The sequence below is a fragment of the Salvelinus alpinus genome, chromosome 18, assembly GCF_045679555.1.
Source record: "Salvelinus alpinus chromosome 18, SLU_Salpinus.1, whole genome shotgun sequence".
In the NCBI taxonomy this organism is placed as follows: Eukaryota; Metazoa; Chordata; class Actinopteri; order Salmoniformes; family Salmonidae; genus Salvelinus; species Salvelinus alpinus.
This window is the reverse complement of record NC_092103.1, coordinates 40,938,010-40,953,325: the sequence shown is the minus strand read 5'-3', so window position 1 is coordinate 40,953,325 and position 15,316 is coordinate 40,938,010. Positions and strand designations below refer to the sequence as shown.

Sequence of the window (15,316 nt, the reverse complement as noted above, 5' to 3'; positions counted from 1 at the left end):
TGGTCTACAAAAGGTCTCCAGTTAGGTGTTATTGACAAATACAACATGCTAACTGGAGACCTTTCCTATCACGTCTTACTAGTTAGGTGTTATTGACAAATACAACATGCTAACTGGAGACCTTTCCTATCACGTCTTACTAGTTAGGTGTTATTGACAAATACAACGTGCTAACGGGAGACCTTTCCTATCACGTCTTACTAGTTAGGTGTTATTGACAAATACAACATGCTAACTGGAGACATTTCCTATCACGTCTTACTAGTTAGGTGTTATTGACAAATACAACGTGCTAACTGGAGACCTTTCCTATCACGTCTTACTAGTTAGGTGTTATTGACAAATACAACATGCTAACTGGAGACCTTTCCTATCACGTCTTACTAGCTACTACTACATACTACATACTGTACGCTGCAAGACTGAGCTCTTTAGAGTACATACTGTACGCTGCAAGACTGAGCTCTTTAGAGTACATACATACTGTACGCTGCAAGACTGAGCTCTTTAGAGTACATACATACTGTACGCTGCAAGACTGAGCTCTTTAGAGTACATACATACTGTACGCTGCAAGACTGAGCTCTTTAGAGTACATACATACTGTACGCTGCAAGACTGAGCTCTTTAGAGTACATACTGTACGCTGCAAGACTGAGCTCTTTAGAGTACATACATACTGTACGCTGCAAGACTGAGCTCTTTAGAGTACATACTGTACGCTGCAAGACTGAGCTCTTTAGAGTACATACATACTGTACGCTGCAAGACTGAGCTCTTTAGCGTACATACTGTACGCTGCAAGACTGAGCCCTTTAGAGTACATACTGTACTGTACGCTGCAAGACGGAGCTCTTTAGAGTACATACTGTACTGTACGCTGCAAGACTGAGCTCTTGAGTACATACTGTACTGTACGCTGCAAATTGTATACCTCATGCATTTCTGAACACCTACTTCACATACTTTCCCCAATGTAGGTCCTCCATCACTACAACATCTCACATGGTCTAAGAGTTGGCGTATTGTTTATTAGTCCTCCCTCACTGTGTGTGTGACGCTAGCCACAGCATTACCTTACAGCCAAAGACCAGAGACTGTGACACCGTGCCTAGGGTACACACAAGATACCACAGGATACGTTTCTGGATGCAACGGCGTCAACCATAGCCACAGTCAACTATAGCCACAGTCAACTATAGCCACAGTCAACTATAGCCACCAGTAGTCATAGCCACAGTCAACTATAGCCACAGTCAACTATAGCCACAGTCAACTATAGCCACCAGTAGTCATAGCCACAGTCAACCATAGCCACAGTCAACTATAGCCACAGTCAACTATAGCCACAGTCAACTATAGCCACCAGTAGTCATAGCCACAGTCAACTATAGCCACAGTCAACTATAGCCACCAGTAGTCATAGCCACAGTCAAATATAGCCACCAGTAGTCATAGCCACAGTCAACTATAGCCACAGTCAACTATAGCCACCAGTAGTCATAGCCACAGTCAACTATAGCCACAGTCAACTATAGCCACAGTCAACTATAGCCACCAGTAGTCATAGCCACAGTCAAATATAGCCACCAGTAGTCATAGCCACAGTCAACTATAGCCACAGTCAACTATAGCCACAGTCAACTATAGCCACCAGTAGTCATAGCCACAGTCAACTATAGCCACCGGTAGTCATAGGCACAGTCAACTATAGCCACCGGTAGTCATAGCCACAGTCAACTATAGCCACCAGTAGTCATAGCCACAGTCAACTATAGCCACCAGTAGTCATAGCCACAGTCAACTATAGCCACCAGTAGTCATAGCCACAGTCAACTATAGCCACCAGTAGTCATAGCCACAGTCAACTATAGCCACCAGTAGTCATAGCCACAGTCAACTATAGCCACCAGTAGTCATAGCCACAGTCAACTATAGCCACCAGTAGTCATAGCCACAGTCAACTATAGCCACCAGTAGTCATAGCCACAGTCACCAGTAGCCATAGCCACAGTCACCCATAGCCACCGGTAGCCATAGTCACAGTCACCCATAGCCACCAGTAGTCATAGCCACAGTCAACTATAGCCACCAGTAGTCATAGCCACAGTCACCCATAGCCACCAGTAGTCATAGCCACAGTCACCCATAGCCACCAGTAGTCATAGCCACAGTCACCCATAGCCACCAGTAGTCATAGCCACAGTCACCAGTAGCCATAGCCACAGTCACCCATAGCCACCGGTAGCCATAGTCACAGTCACCCATAGCCACCAGTAGTCATAGACACAGCCACAGGTAGCCATAGCCACAGTCACCCATAGCCACCAGTAGTCATAGCCACAGTCACCCATAGCCACCAGTAGTCATAGTCACAGTCACCAGTAGCCATAGCCACAGTCACTGGTAGCCATAGTCACAGTCACCAATAGTCATAGCCAGTCACTGGTAGCCATAGTCAGTCACCCATAGCCACCAGTAGTCACAGTCACCCATAGCCACCAGTAGTCATAGCCACAGTCACCCATAGCCACCAGTAGCCATAGCCACAGTCACCCATAGCCACCAGTAGTCATAGCCACAGTCACTGGTAGCCATAGTCACAGTCACCCATAGTCACCAGTAGTCATAGCCACAGTCACCGGTAGCCATAGTCACAGTCACCCATAGCCACCAGTAGTCATAGCCACAATCACCCATAGCCATCAGTAGTCATAGCCACAGTCACCGGTAGCCATAGCCAGTCACCCATAGCCATCAGTAGTCATAGCCACAATCACCCATAGCCACCAGTAGTCATAGCCACAGTCACCGGTAGTCATAGCCACAGTCACCCATAGCCACCAGTAGTCACAGCCACAGGTAGCCATAGCCACAGTCACCCATAGTCACCAGTAGTCATAGCCACAGTCACCGGTAGCCATAGCCACAGTTACCCATAGTCACCGGTAGCCATAACCACAGTCACCCACAGTCACCGGTAGCCATAGCCACCCATAGTCACCAGTAGTCATAGCCAGAGTCACCCATAGTCACCGTAGCCATAGTCACCCATAACCACCAGTAGTCATAGCCACCGGTAGTCATAGCCACAGTCACCCATAGCCACCGGTAGTCATAGACAGTCACCGATAGCCACAGTCACCAGTAGTCATAGCCACCGGTAGCCATAGTCACAGTCACCCATAGCCACCAGTAGTCATAGCCACAATCACCCACAGCCACCGGTAGTCATAGCCACAGTCACCCATAGCCACCAGTAGTTATAGCCACAGCCACCGGTAGCCATAGCCACTGTCACCCATAGCCACAGGGGCAAGTCAAATGTCACTAGGGTCTGGACCTTGTCTTCGCCCATTCATAATGCATGCAGTGTGGGTCGCTTGCAAGTCACTACTTCTCCTTAGCGTTAACTATTGATTAAGGGCCTGTGTCCCGGGCCCTCAGATGGATTGATGTGGCGCTGCTAATGTGTGGTAGCCAACTCCATTATTCATGACTCCACTGGCCATTTGAGCATGTGGTGAAGCACTGTATGCACAGCTTTTACATGTACCTACATTTTGGATGAATGTCAGTGGTGCGCAGTGGTAGAACTCCAGACGACTGTCAAGTAACACCTTACCGCGACTGTATGTTTGGCCAATGGTGGCCCTCAAGTTGATATGAAGACATGTGCCAGGTTATTGGGCATATAACCGTTTATCAGTTTATTCAGGACCATGCAACATTACCCAACATTCAGATTTAAATGTATACTGTTTCTAGAACAGCTGTTAATATGTCATGCAGAGTGTTTAAAGTTATCTACAGTGCCTTCGGAAAGTATTCAGACCCCTTGACTTTTTCCATAAGTTACAGCCTTATTCTAAAATAGATTAAATAAAAACAATCCTCAGCAATCTGCACACAATACCAGATAATGAAAACGCAAAAATAGGTTTAGAAACTTTTGCAAATGTATTAAAAATGAAAATATGTAATATCAGTATTCAGACCCTTTGCTATGAGACTCGAAATTGAGTTTAGGTGCATCTTGTTTCCATTGATCATCCTTGAAATGTTTCTACAACTTGATTGGAGTCCACCTGTGGTAGATTCAATTGATGGGGCATGATTTGGAAAGGCACACACCTGTCTGTATAATGTTCCACAGTTGACAATGCAAGTCAGAGCAAAAACCAAGTCATGAGGTCGAAGGAACTGTCCGTAGAGCTCCGAGACAGGATTGTGTTGAGGCACAGATCTGGGGAAGGGTACCAAAATATTTCTGCAGCATTGAAGGCCCCCTAAAACAAAGTGGCCTCGATTATTCTTAAATGGAAGAAGTTTGACAGAAGCCAGACAGGAGCCACTCCTCAGTTAAAAGCACATGTCAGCCCGCTTGGAGTTTGCCAAAAGGCACCTAAAGACTCTCAGACCATGAGAAACGAGATAATTTGGTCTGATGAAACCAAGACTGAACTACAGTGAAGCATGGTGGTGGCAGCATCATGCTGTGGGGGTGTTTTTCAGCGGCAGAGACTGGGAGACTAGTCAGGATCGAGGCAAAGAGGCACGTAGCAAAGTACAGAGAGATCCTTGATGAAAACCTGCTCCAGAGCGCTCAGGACCTCCCGACTGGGGCAAAGGTTCCCCTTCCAACAGGAAAACGACCCACAGCCAATGCAACGCAGGAGTGGCTTTGGGACAAGTCTCTGAATGTCCTTGAGTGGCCCAGCCAGAGCCTGAACTTGAACCTGATCAAAAATCTCTGGAGAGACCTGAAAATAGCTGTGCAGCAATGCTCCCCATCCAACCTGACAGCTTGAGGATATCAAATTTTATTGGTCACATGTTTAGCAGATGTTAATGCTAGTGTAGCGAAATACTTGTGCTTCTAGTTCCTGCAGTGCAGTAATATCTAACAATTCCCCAACAACTACCTAATACACACAAATCTAAAGGGATGATTGAGAATATGTACATATAAGTATATGGATGAGCAGCATAGGCAAGGTGCAATAGATGGTATGAAGTACAGTACGTACCCTTCCTGACTAGCACCAAAAGCTCAGCCTTTAGGGCTTTCTCAGGGACGAAGAGTCCATAATGGTCTGCTATAGCGCAAAGCTCTACTTTACGCAAAACCACCAACCGATCAACAGATGGCGCTTCAATAAACTGGGAGACTGCTGAGGCAGCCATTTTGTACACAGCAGCCTACTTAACACACACAAACTAAACCAGTCATCCAAACTCACAACCTACCACCACACCTCAATCACCAATCACAGAGAGCTCAGAGCAGAGGGGTCCGGTGGGTTTAATGGATCCCGGATGAGTCCCCATTATGTTACGCACGCCTCTTGGAGGGAACGCAACACCCTGCTACACTCAACTCCCCGTGGAGTGAAAGAGGTATGTGACTGTAGGTGCGGGTATTGATGACAGACAGAATTTAACATTAACAGGGAATTTATTCCTTCGCATGGTAATTTGGGTAAAAGGTGTTGGATGGAACCAAAGCAAAGAAAGTGAAGTTAAAGAACCCCCTCTCCTACCCACTACTTATCTATTCTTAACACTTGGCGAGCTTACCAAAACACAGGGGGGGGGGGGTGGTCCGCCCAGGTCTTACCTAGTCTGCATAGGCAGAGTACATACTACGGGTTATGTATGCCCACAGGCCTCTTGCCTAAGCACTCCCAAGGTGCCTCACCCTTCCCCCCAGGAACAAAAACGGAATAATTACTAACGTAAGTAATCAATATAAATAATCAAAAACCGTCCTTGTGACAAAAACATACCTCAGCAGGACCAGTTACAAAATACTTTATAAAAACCTGCCTGAGCAACAACCAACACAGGACATAACCATCAGGTCTCTTTCTGAGCAAAGGAACACTGGCTTTTATACAGCTGGAGAAGGAGTCTGTAATTGCAGATAGCTGTATCCCCTGACGAGAGGGCGGGGTCAGCTCCAATCTGCAATGGGGCCGACCAATCAGCTGCATGGGGGAATCCAGGAAGCCATTTCCTGAAATACACACAAACACATACAAACCCACAACACAGAAACTGGGGAACGTAACAATGTGATATGAGTAATGTAAGATATATACAGTAAACATTATCAAAGTTGCAATATTTAAAGTGGCAATGTTTAAAGTGACTAGTGATCCATTTATTAAAAAGTGGCAAGTGTTTGGGTCTCAATGTAGGCAGTGTTCTCTCTGAGTTAGTGTTTGCTGTTCAGCTCTCTGATGGCCTTGAGATAGAAGCTGTTTTTCAGTCTCTCGGTCCCAGCTTTGATGTACCTGTACTGACCTCGCCTTCTGGATTGTAGCGGTGTGAACAGGCTCAGTTGGTTGTTGCCCTTGATTATCTTGTTGGCCTTTTGTGACATCGGGTGCTGTAGGTGTCATGGAGGGCAGGTAGTTTGCCCCCAGTGATGTGTTGTGCAGACCGCATCGCCCTCTGGAGAGCCTTGAGGTTGATTGTGGTGCAGATGCCCCACCAGGCTGTGATACAGCCCGACAGGATGCTCTCGATTGTGCATCTAGAAAGGTTTGTCAGGGTTTTGGGTGACAAGCCAAATTTCTTCAGCCTCCTGAGGTTGAAGAGGCACTGTCGCGCCTTCTTCACAATGCTGTCTGTGTGGGTGGACCATTTCAGTTTGTCTGTGATGTGTACGCCGAGGAACTTAAAACTTTCCACTTTCTCCACTACTGTCCCTTCGATGTGGATAGGGGGGTGCTCCCTCTGCTGTTTCCTGAAGTCCACGATCATCTCCTTTGTTTTGTTGACGTCGAGTGAGAGGTTGTTTTCCTGACACCATCTGCAGAGAAGAATAGGAGAAACTAACCAAATACAGGTGTGCCAAGCTTGTAGTGTCATGGGCTCCCGAGTGGCGCAGTGGTCTAAGGCACTGCATCTCAGTGCTAGAGGCTTCACTACAGACACCCTGGTTCGAATCCAGGCTGTATCACAACTGGCTCTGATTGGGAGTCCCATAGGGCGGCACACAATTGTCCCAGCGTCGTTTGTTTTTGGCCGGTGTAGGCTGTCATTGTAAATAAGAATTTGTTCTTAACTGACTTGCCTAGTTAAATAAAGGTTAAATAAATAAAAAAACAAGAAGACTAGAGGCTGTAATTGCTGCTAAGGGTGCTTCAACAAAGTACTGAGTAAAAGGTCTGAATACTTACGTAAATGTGATATTTCATTATAATAATAATAATAAAAAACAGTTTTTGCTTTGTCATTAGGGGGTATTGTGTGTAGATTGATGAGGGGGAAAAAAACAATATAATACATTTTAGAATAAGGCTGTAACCAAACAAAATGTGGAAAAAGTCAAGGGGTCTGAATACTTTCCAAAGGCACTGTAGATAAAAACTTAAACCAGAGCTGACTATTACATATTCTGCATGAATATGACCACATTATAAAGCATCCTGATACAGTCATATCATTATTTGCATTGTGTGTACTGCGGTCCCTTATGCCAAAGTCAGCCTCACGTGACATTTACTCTTCCCATTTCACCCTGCAGTCCCCGAAGTGTATCTGACAAGCTCCCTCTGCAGACACCCTTGGCCTTTCCACAGGACCCAGGAACCATTACATAAGCACAGAGCAGGGCTATTTATACACACAACCATGTCTGGGAGACCTTAGAGCAGGGGAAGATAGATGGAAGATGAGGGAGTGAAGTGGAGACTGAAGGGGGAATTGGGATAAACCATGGTCCACTGCATCTAAGGGGGAAAGGGAAAAGGGGGATACCTCGTCAGTTGTCCAACTGAATGAATTCAACTGAAATGTGTCTTCCACATTTAACCCAACCTGAATCAGAGAGGTGGGGGGGGCTGCCTTAATCGTCATCCACGTCTTCGACGCCCGGGGACAGTGGGTGGTTAACTGCCTTGCTCAGGGGCAGAATGACAGATGTTTACCTTGTCAGCCCGGGGATTCGATCCAGCAACCTAAGAAGGCTTGTCTATGTTCAGTGTCTTTGACTAGACTGGATGGTACCCCAAATGAGCAATGGCCAAGGAGTCAATTGCCAAGGAGTCAATGGCCAAGGAGCGATGCACGCACAGATGTCTGCATACACTCTTGCGTACACACACACACACACACACACACACACACACACACACACACACACACACACACACACACACACACACACACACACACACACACACACACACACACACACACACACACACACACACACACACACACACACACACACACACACACACACACACACACACACACACACTGTGTAACGGTCTGAGGAAACACAGAAGTCTCAATTGTACATCATGATATAACATGTAATTGCTGAATAAAGTGTAACCATAAGACATTTCACTTTGATAAGGATGTATATCAATCAATCACGTTTAGCAGAACAAGGAAAAACAATTGCACATTTCAGTAGTTAGACTGTAACTGGACAATTCCTTGTTCTACCTCCTTTACAGGTTTTTACCTTGTCAGCTTGGGGATTTGATCCAGCAACCTTTCAGTTACTGGCCCAATGCTCTAACCAGTAGGCTGCCTGCCGCCCCTTAGCCTAGATTCCTAAGAAACTTGACAGGTTAAAGTATGACCCTGACATATGACGTAACCACAAACTACTGTTGCAGTAGAGTAGCGTGTTAAAAAGGCGTTAAGTTGACATTCTTCTCTTCTCAGCAGAACGGTACAAGACTATGTCTTTGTGACGTATCTGTCATATTTCATGGAGGTTTTTGACTTGAGACAGGGTGCTTGTTGGGGGACTTGTCAGAGTGTTAGTCTATGCTATTCATTACGGTAAATAGTTGTAGTCTACACCTTGCAGTGAATCTTCGAGACACCAGCATGTCTGTTTTTGTGTGTGCAAGACCTACTCTGTTACACCAGGTGGGATCTACTCTGTTACATCAGTTGGGATCTACTCTGTTACACCAGGTGGGACCTACTCTGTTACACCAGGTGAGATCTACTCTGTTACACCAGGTGGGATCTACTCTGTTACACCAGGTGGGATCTACTCTGTTACATCAGTTGGGATCTACTCTGTTACACCAGGCGAGATCTACTCTGTTACATCAGGTGGGACCAACTCTGTTGCACCAGGCGGGACAGGGAAGGGACCTACTCTGTTGCACCAGGCGGGACAGGGAAGGGACCTACTCTGTTACACCAGGCGGGACAGGGAAGGGACCTACTCTGTTATACCAGGCGGGACACGGACAGCACGTACTCTGTTACACAAGGCGGGACAGGGAGGACCTACTCTGTTACACCAAGCGGGACAGGGAAGGGACCTACACTGTTACACCAAGCGGGACAGGGAAGGGACCTACACTGTTACACCAAGCGGGACAGGGAAGGGATCTACTCTGTTACACCAGACGGGACAGGGACAGGACCTACTCTGTTACACCAAGCGGGACAGGGAAGGGACCTGCTCTGTTACACCAGGCGGGACAGGGACAGAACATACTTTGTTACACCAAGCGGGACAGGGAAGGGACCTACACTGTTACACCAAGTGGGACATGGACAGGTTCTACTCTGTTACACCAGGCGGAACAGGGACGGGACCTACAGTGTTGCACCAGGTGGGACAGGGACAGGACCTACTCTGTTACACCAAGCGGGACAGGGAAGGGATCTACTCTGTTACACCAAGCAGGACACGGATAGGACCTACTCTGTTACACCAGGCGGAACAGGGACAGGACCTACAGTGTTGCACCAGTTGGGACAGGGACAGGACCTACTCTGTCACACCGAGCGGGACAGGGAAGGGACCTACACTGTTACACCAGGCGCGACAGAGAGAGGACCTACTCTGTTACACCAGACGGGACAGGGACAGGACCTACTCCCCTCTTACACCAGGCGGGACAGGGAAGGGACCTACTCTGTTACACCAGGTGGGACAGGGAAGGGACCTACTTTGTTACACCAGGCGGGACAGGGACAGGACCTACTCTGTTACACCAAGCGGGACAGGGCAGGGACATACTTTGTTACACCAGGCGGGACAGGGACAGGACCTACTCTGTTACACCAGGCGGGACAGGACCTACTTTGTTACACCAGGTGGGACAAGGACAGGACCTACTTTGTTACACCAGGTGGGACAGGGACAGGACCTACTCTGTTACACTAGGCGGGACAGGACCTACTTTGTTACACCAGGTGGGACAGGGCCAGGACCTACTCTGTTACACCAGGCGGGACAGGGACAGGACCTACTTTGTTACACCAGGTGGGACAGGGACAGGGCCTACTATGTTACACTAGGCGGGACAGGGACAGGACCTACTTTGTTACACCAGGTGGGACAGGGACAGGGCCTACTATGTTACACTAGGCGGTACAGGGACAGGACCTACTTTGTTACACCAGGTGGGACAGGGACAGGACCTACTTTGTTACACCAGGCGTCTATATGCCTCTTTCAGCAAAGCCAACTGCTGCTACTGTGTTGGCAAGACCCCCTCTCCCTGTAGAGACCTAGCTGCCAGCCTCGTCTCCAGGGACTCTGGTTGCATCCCAAAATGGACTGGTCAAAAGTAGTGCACTATATAAGGAATAGTGTGCCATTTGGGATGCTGACTGAGATTCAGGGAAGCATTGCAAACATTCTGGAATGAAACCAATGGAATCATAAAGATTCACACACCATCCGAGAGTCGGATGGTGTGTGTGTGTATGTTTGGTGTTGCCTGGGGACTGATGGGGTAGGTTTGGTTAAAACCGGTTTCTGCTCTGGCTAGGCTACTCAGTGCTCTGTGTTCTTTCCCTTTGTCCAGACAGGAGCTGTTATGTTAGGCATGCAGGCTAATTCACAAAGCACAGGAGGAGACAGAGAATATCTCCAGCCCTAGTTCTGATGATTGATGAGGTCACAAGACACACACACACACACACACACACACACACACACACACACACACACACACACACACACACACACACACACACACACACACACACACACACACACACACACACACACACACACACACACACACACACACACACACACACACACACTGACACATTCACTTGCATGCACACTCAAACCGAACACGTACGCACACAGATACACCTATTTAAATGAACACACACACACACACACGCACACACACTGAAAGCTGTCCACCCTCATTTTATAATCAGCTTTGACACTCCCATTATTAACAAATTAAACCAAGCATTAAGAAGCATTTGCTTACACACAAATCTATAAGTTTATTATCCTAGCCTGTTGAACAGATGGCTAAGGAACCACACCCATCCGAATGTTATCAGAATATTCTCCATGGTTTAACAACATGATTACTCTATCGCTGTAAAGACAGTCCACTAACAGACATTGAGCGTTGGTGTTCTAACACAGCTAGGGCACACGGTCATCTGAAGTAGCTATGGACGTTAGGTCAGGGCTGGAAAAGTGACGTCCCTCCCGATCCGTAGCCCTAGAGGAGACGAAGGGGGAAATTAAACGAGCATGTGACATCACCACATCTCTACAGTCACGGGGGGGGGAGAAAAAAAACAGCATTGAGGCGAAACCATCTTTGTGTTCCGCTGTGAATATCTGTTCCAGTGAAATGTTAAATGACGCGTAAAATCTTGAAAAGGAGGCGGATTGCCGAGTCTAATCAATGTGTTGAAACCCTATAGCTGCAATCCTCTGAAGACGCCTAAATAATCATGTCTACACTAGGCTGTACTTTTGATGGTCCAGGGTCTGTAGTTAAAAGGTGCTCTGTGGGACATAAAATGAGTCATTCCGTATAAAAAGACCACGTACTTTAGCAATTCAAAAACACACCATAAGACGCAGCTGTTGCTGTGGTTGCAATTTCGATCTCAGTGCTTTGCCCGACGCAATTCGGGCCTGGGCATACAGTATCTTGTGCCAACGCCAAACTGTCTGCACTCTGTGGCCAAAGGATTTGTGTGTCAGTGCCCCTCTCATATTTTCCCCCATAAACCAAAACTGCCTTTTTTGAAGGTGGGTACCTTTTTATGACCTAGGCTTTTATATCATACGACAATTTATAAATCACACACTGCCACTGATGAAAGTCTGTTGTTGTTCTATGGAAAAAACACACTACTAGATGGTTTAACCCACTCTCACTGACATTATGGATATATGGCCGTGTGTTCTGAAAGAAGCCTTCATAGATCATATTCAGACAGATATTTATCCATCACATTGAGACTGGATGACTATTCATGATACATTTCAGGCTTTACCTTGAAACATGCTCTAACTTGTCTGCATCATGTCTGCATCGTGGGTAATTCCTTAAGACAGGCATCACTGCAAAGTTGCATGTTTACTATTTCCTCCCTGTCCTAAAATGGCATGAACAAAGCATGGTTGGGGCACCACCAGGGTCATCCTGGGGTGTCGCTGCAAAAGGACCCCGCGACGTTCAGTTCAGACTATAGTAAATAGAGAGATAGAGAGATATAGCTAGAGGTGCATTCCTGACAGTAAAGGAGATGATGGAGGGAGAGGCAAATGTAATCATGGAAATTCATAATGGATGATAAGAGATTGGAATGTGAAGAGATGTTAACATGATGGAAGAATGCTCATTTGTTTTGGAAGAAGGGCTGGAATTGTAGTGTAGTAATGGACCTCTCTTGAACATTTCAACAGTTTTAAACGGACAGTCTTATATTCCATCGGTTTTATATCAATCATGTCAATTTAAATTCCTCTAGATTTTATGACCTTTGGTTGTTTTAAATAGGTTTAAACATCTCTGTTAATTGTGCTTTATTTATCTGTCCTTAGCTTAGTTGAATATGTATGCACTCTTAGAAAAAAAGGGTTCCAAAAGGGTTCTTTGGCTGTACCTATAGGAGAACCATTTTTGGTTCCAGGTAGAACCCTTTTTTGTTCCAGGTAGAACCCTTTTGGGTTCCAGGGTTTTACATGGAACCAAAAGGGTTCTACCTGCAACCAAAAATGGTTCTTCAAAGGGTTCTCCTATTGGGACAGCCAAAGAACCCTTTAATGTTCTAGATATAAACTTTTTTTTAAAGAGTGTACCTGTTAGTTAGATTTATACTTAATACCTGGTTGAATACCAGTTAGCTGACAATTTCATCAGATAAGGGATATTCAACCATGTATTATATACAAGACTAACTAACATAGATAGATATTTAAACAGGTAAAACTAGTCAGGTGAAACACACCAACAGCAGCCAGTCTAATCAGCTGTCATTCCAAATAGCCTCTCAGACACCTGAAAAGCTGCCTGTAGGGATCTCCCCTAAAGAGGCCCCCTCTGACTGACGATTCCACCGACATTCAGACACACACTCCCTCAGTCTCACACTCACAGCCACTCTGCTGCAGACGGGAGCCGGCTCTGCAGCGCAGCGAGAGATCGAGAGAGGGAGAGACAGAGAGGGGGATTCTTTGGGCCCAGACAAAGACAGACAGGCATCCTGCTATGGATTAAGAGGACCTGACATACAGCTGGATTGTGGAGTCTTACAGAGAGAGAGAGAGAGAGAGAGAGAGAGAGAGAAAGAGAGAGAGAGAGTTGTTTTGTGCGGGAGAGGCGTGTGTTTTGTGTGGGGTGTTTGAGTGTGTTGTGAGACAGCGTGTGCTGTGTCTGTATATGTGTCTGAGTGTGTCCTGCATCTGTGCGAGAGTCAGTGTGTGCATCAGTCCCTGTGTGTGTGTGTGTTTATCCTGCACATACTACCAGGCATAGAGTGGGTCTCTCTTGCTCGGTGTGCCCCCGCGTGGGCTCTCCTCCTGGGTGTTGCTAGACATACAACTCCCCCGGGCTGGTTCTAGGTCTGGGGGTATGACCAGGGAAGGAAAGCCAGTCCAGAGAACCAACAGGACATCACAGACCAGGCACAGTTTCTTCAGATGACACCTGGCATACCTCTACCACCACCACCATGGAGGTATCTTACCTAGACATTATATACCTCTACCACCATCAGCCAGGCTGCAATACAAAAACGAAGATACTGAAAGTTCACTCCTGATCACTTGCCATTTGCTAGTTTTTTTGTATGTTCATACTGCCTTTGTGGCTTAAACCGGGATTGGGTGTACATTGACTTGCCTGACAACTTTACTATACACATTGAAAATATCCATTGCAGGAAAAATGTGGTTTAGATATTTTTGGAGAGAAGCGCAGCTCTCCCTAGCAACTCTATCCGTCTGACTGGTCAGGTTTTCCTCTCCACCCGTTCGGTCCACCCATCCATCAGGGAGCGAGAGAACATTAATCAAGCTGTTGACGCTAAGAGGATCAATAACATGAGCGGTTAGCTCTGACCCCTGGCTGAACATGAGCAGTTAGCTACCATCCCTGGGCCTCCACGGATCATTGACATCACAGGAGGTTGTGATCAACCAGGAAGAGAAAAGCTTGACATGGCACCAACGTGGAAAATGACCCATGGATTTAGGGTTAGAGCGGAATCCTCACCTTTCACTTGGAGGAAAAGAAACGTTGTTCCTCCACTCAGATGAAGCATCAAAAAGTGTACATTTCCTTGGGTGAATGAGAGGGATGAAGTGATTGAGGAAGAGATAGCGACAGAGAGGAGAAGTTGAATTCTCTGGGGAATCCAGCGATGAGACGTTCACGATGAAGACCACGGCAATGTGCCGGAATGAGTGTCCTGATGATGATGTCCTAGTTGGAAGTCTTCCCAGGAAAAGGAGGGAGAGACAGATTTTCTCTTTTTGTTGTACTATTGCAGAATATCCTTCTAACAGTAAAAGAGAGAGACAGGGGATTTCCTGACTTGACTGGTTTCTGGTAGACTTTTCTGTGGAGTTTGTTTTTCAGGAGGGTATTGAAAGATCCTTACATGCCTGACTATTGACACATTCGCCTTAACCACTGAATCCTGGACAAATATTTACCATGGTGTTGTCCCACTGAGCACAGACGTCGGTTCAACGTGTAGTTTTTATTTACATTTGGCTGAGTTGTCAATTATTGTAAATTCAACATGAAATCAACAAAAAAATATGACCATGTCAATGGATTAAGGTTAAAAGTTAAGTGAAAAAAATACGAAATGCCCTTACGGTGATGACTTTCTGCAAATCCAATGAGTTTTCCATGTTAATTCAACGTCATCACATAGATTTTTGGGGTTGAAATGATGTGGAAACAACGTTGATTCAGCCAGTTGTTGCCCAGTGGGGTAGTTCTAACCCCCGGCATAAACCAGTTCACCAAATATCATTTGGACAAATGTCACCATCCCCAGCCAAATCGAAACTCTGCTTCACTTTGAG

General features: G+C 46.4%; 1 protein-coding gene across 4 annotated transcripts in view; it reads left to right on the top strand.

The window, feature by feature from the left end:
- LOC139544336 (3',5'-cyclic-AMP phosphodiesterase 4D-like) overlaps positions 1-15,316 on the top strand; it is a 335,143-nt gene that overhangs the window by 161,146 nt on the left and 158,681 nt on the right. Inside the window, exon 1 of one of the 4 annotated variants that reach the window (XM_071351323.1) lies at positions 13,277-13,956. The exons of 2 other annotated variants lie outside the window; for them this stretch is intronic. In XM_071351323.1, coding sequence (XP_071207424.1) covers positions 13,919-13,956 — 38 coding nt within the window. In that variant the 5' untranslated portion in view covers positions 13,277-13,918. Of the gene's footprint in view, positions 1-13,276 lie in introns of those variants that run through there. One more of the 4 variants, XM_071351320.1, reaches the window with a different exon arrangement.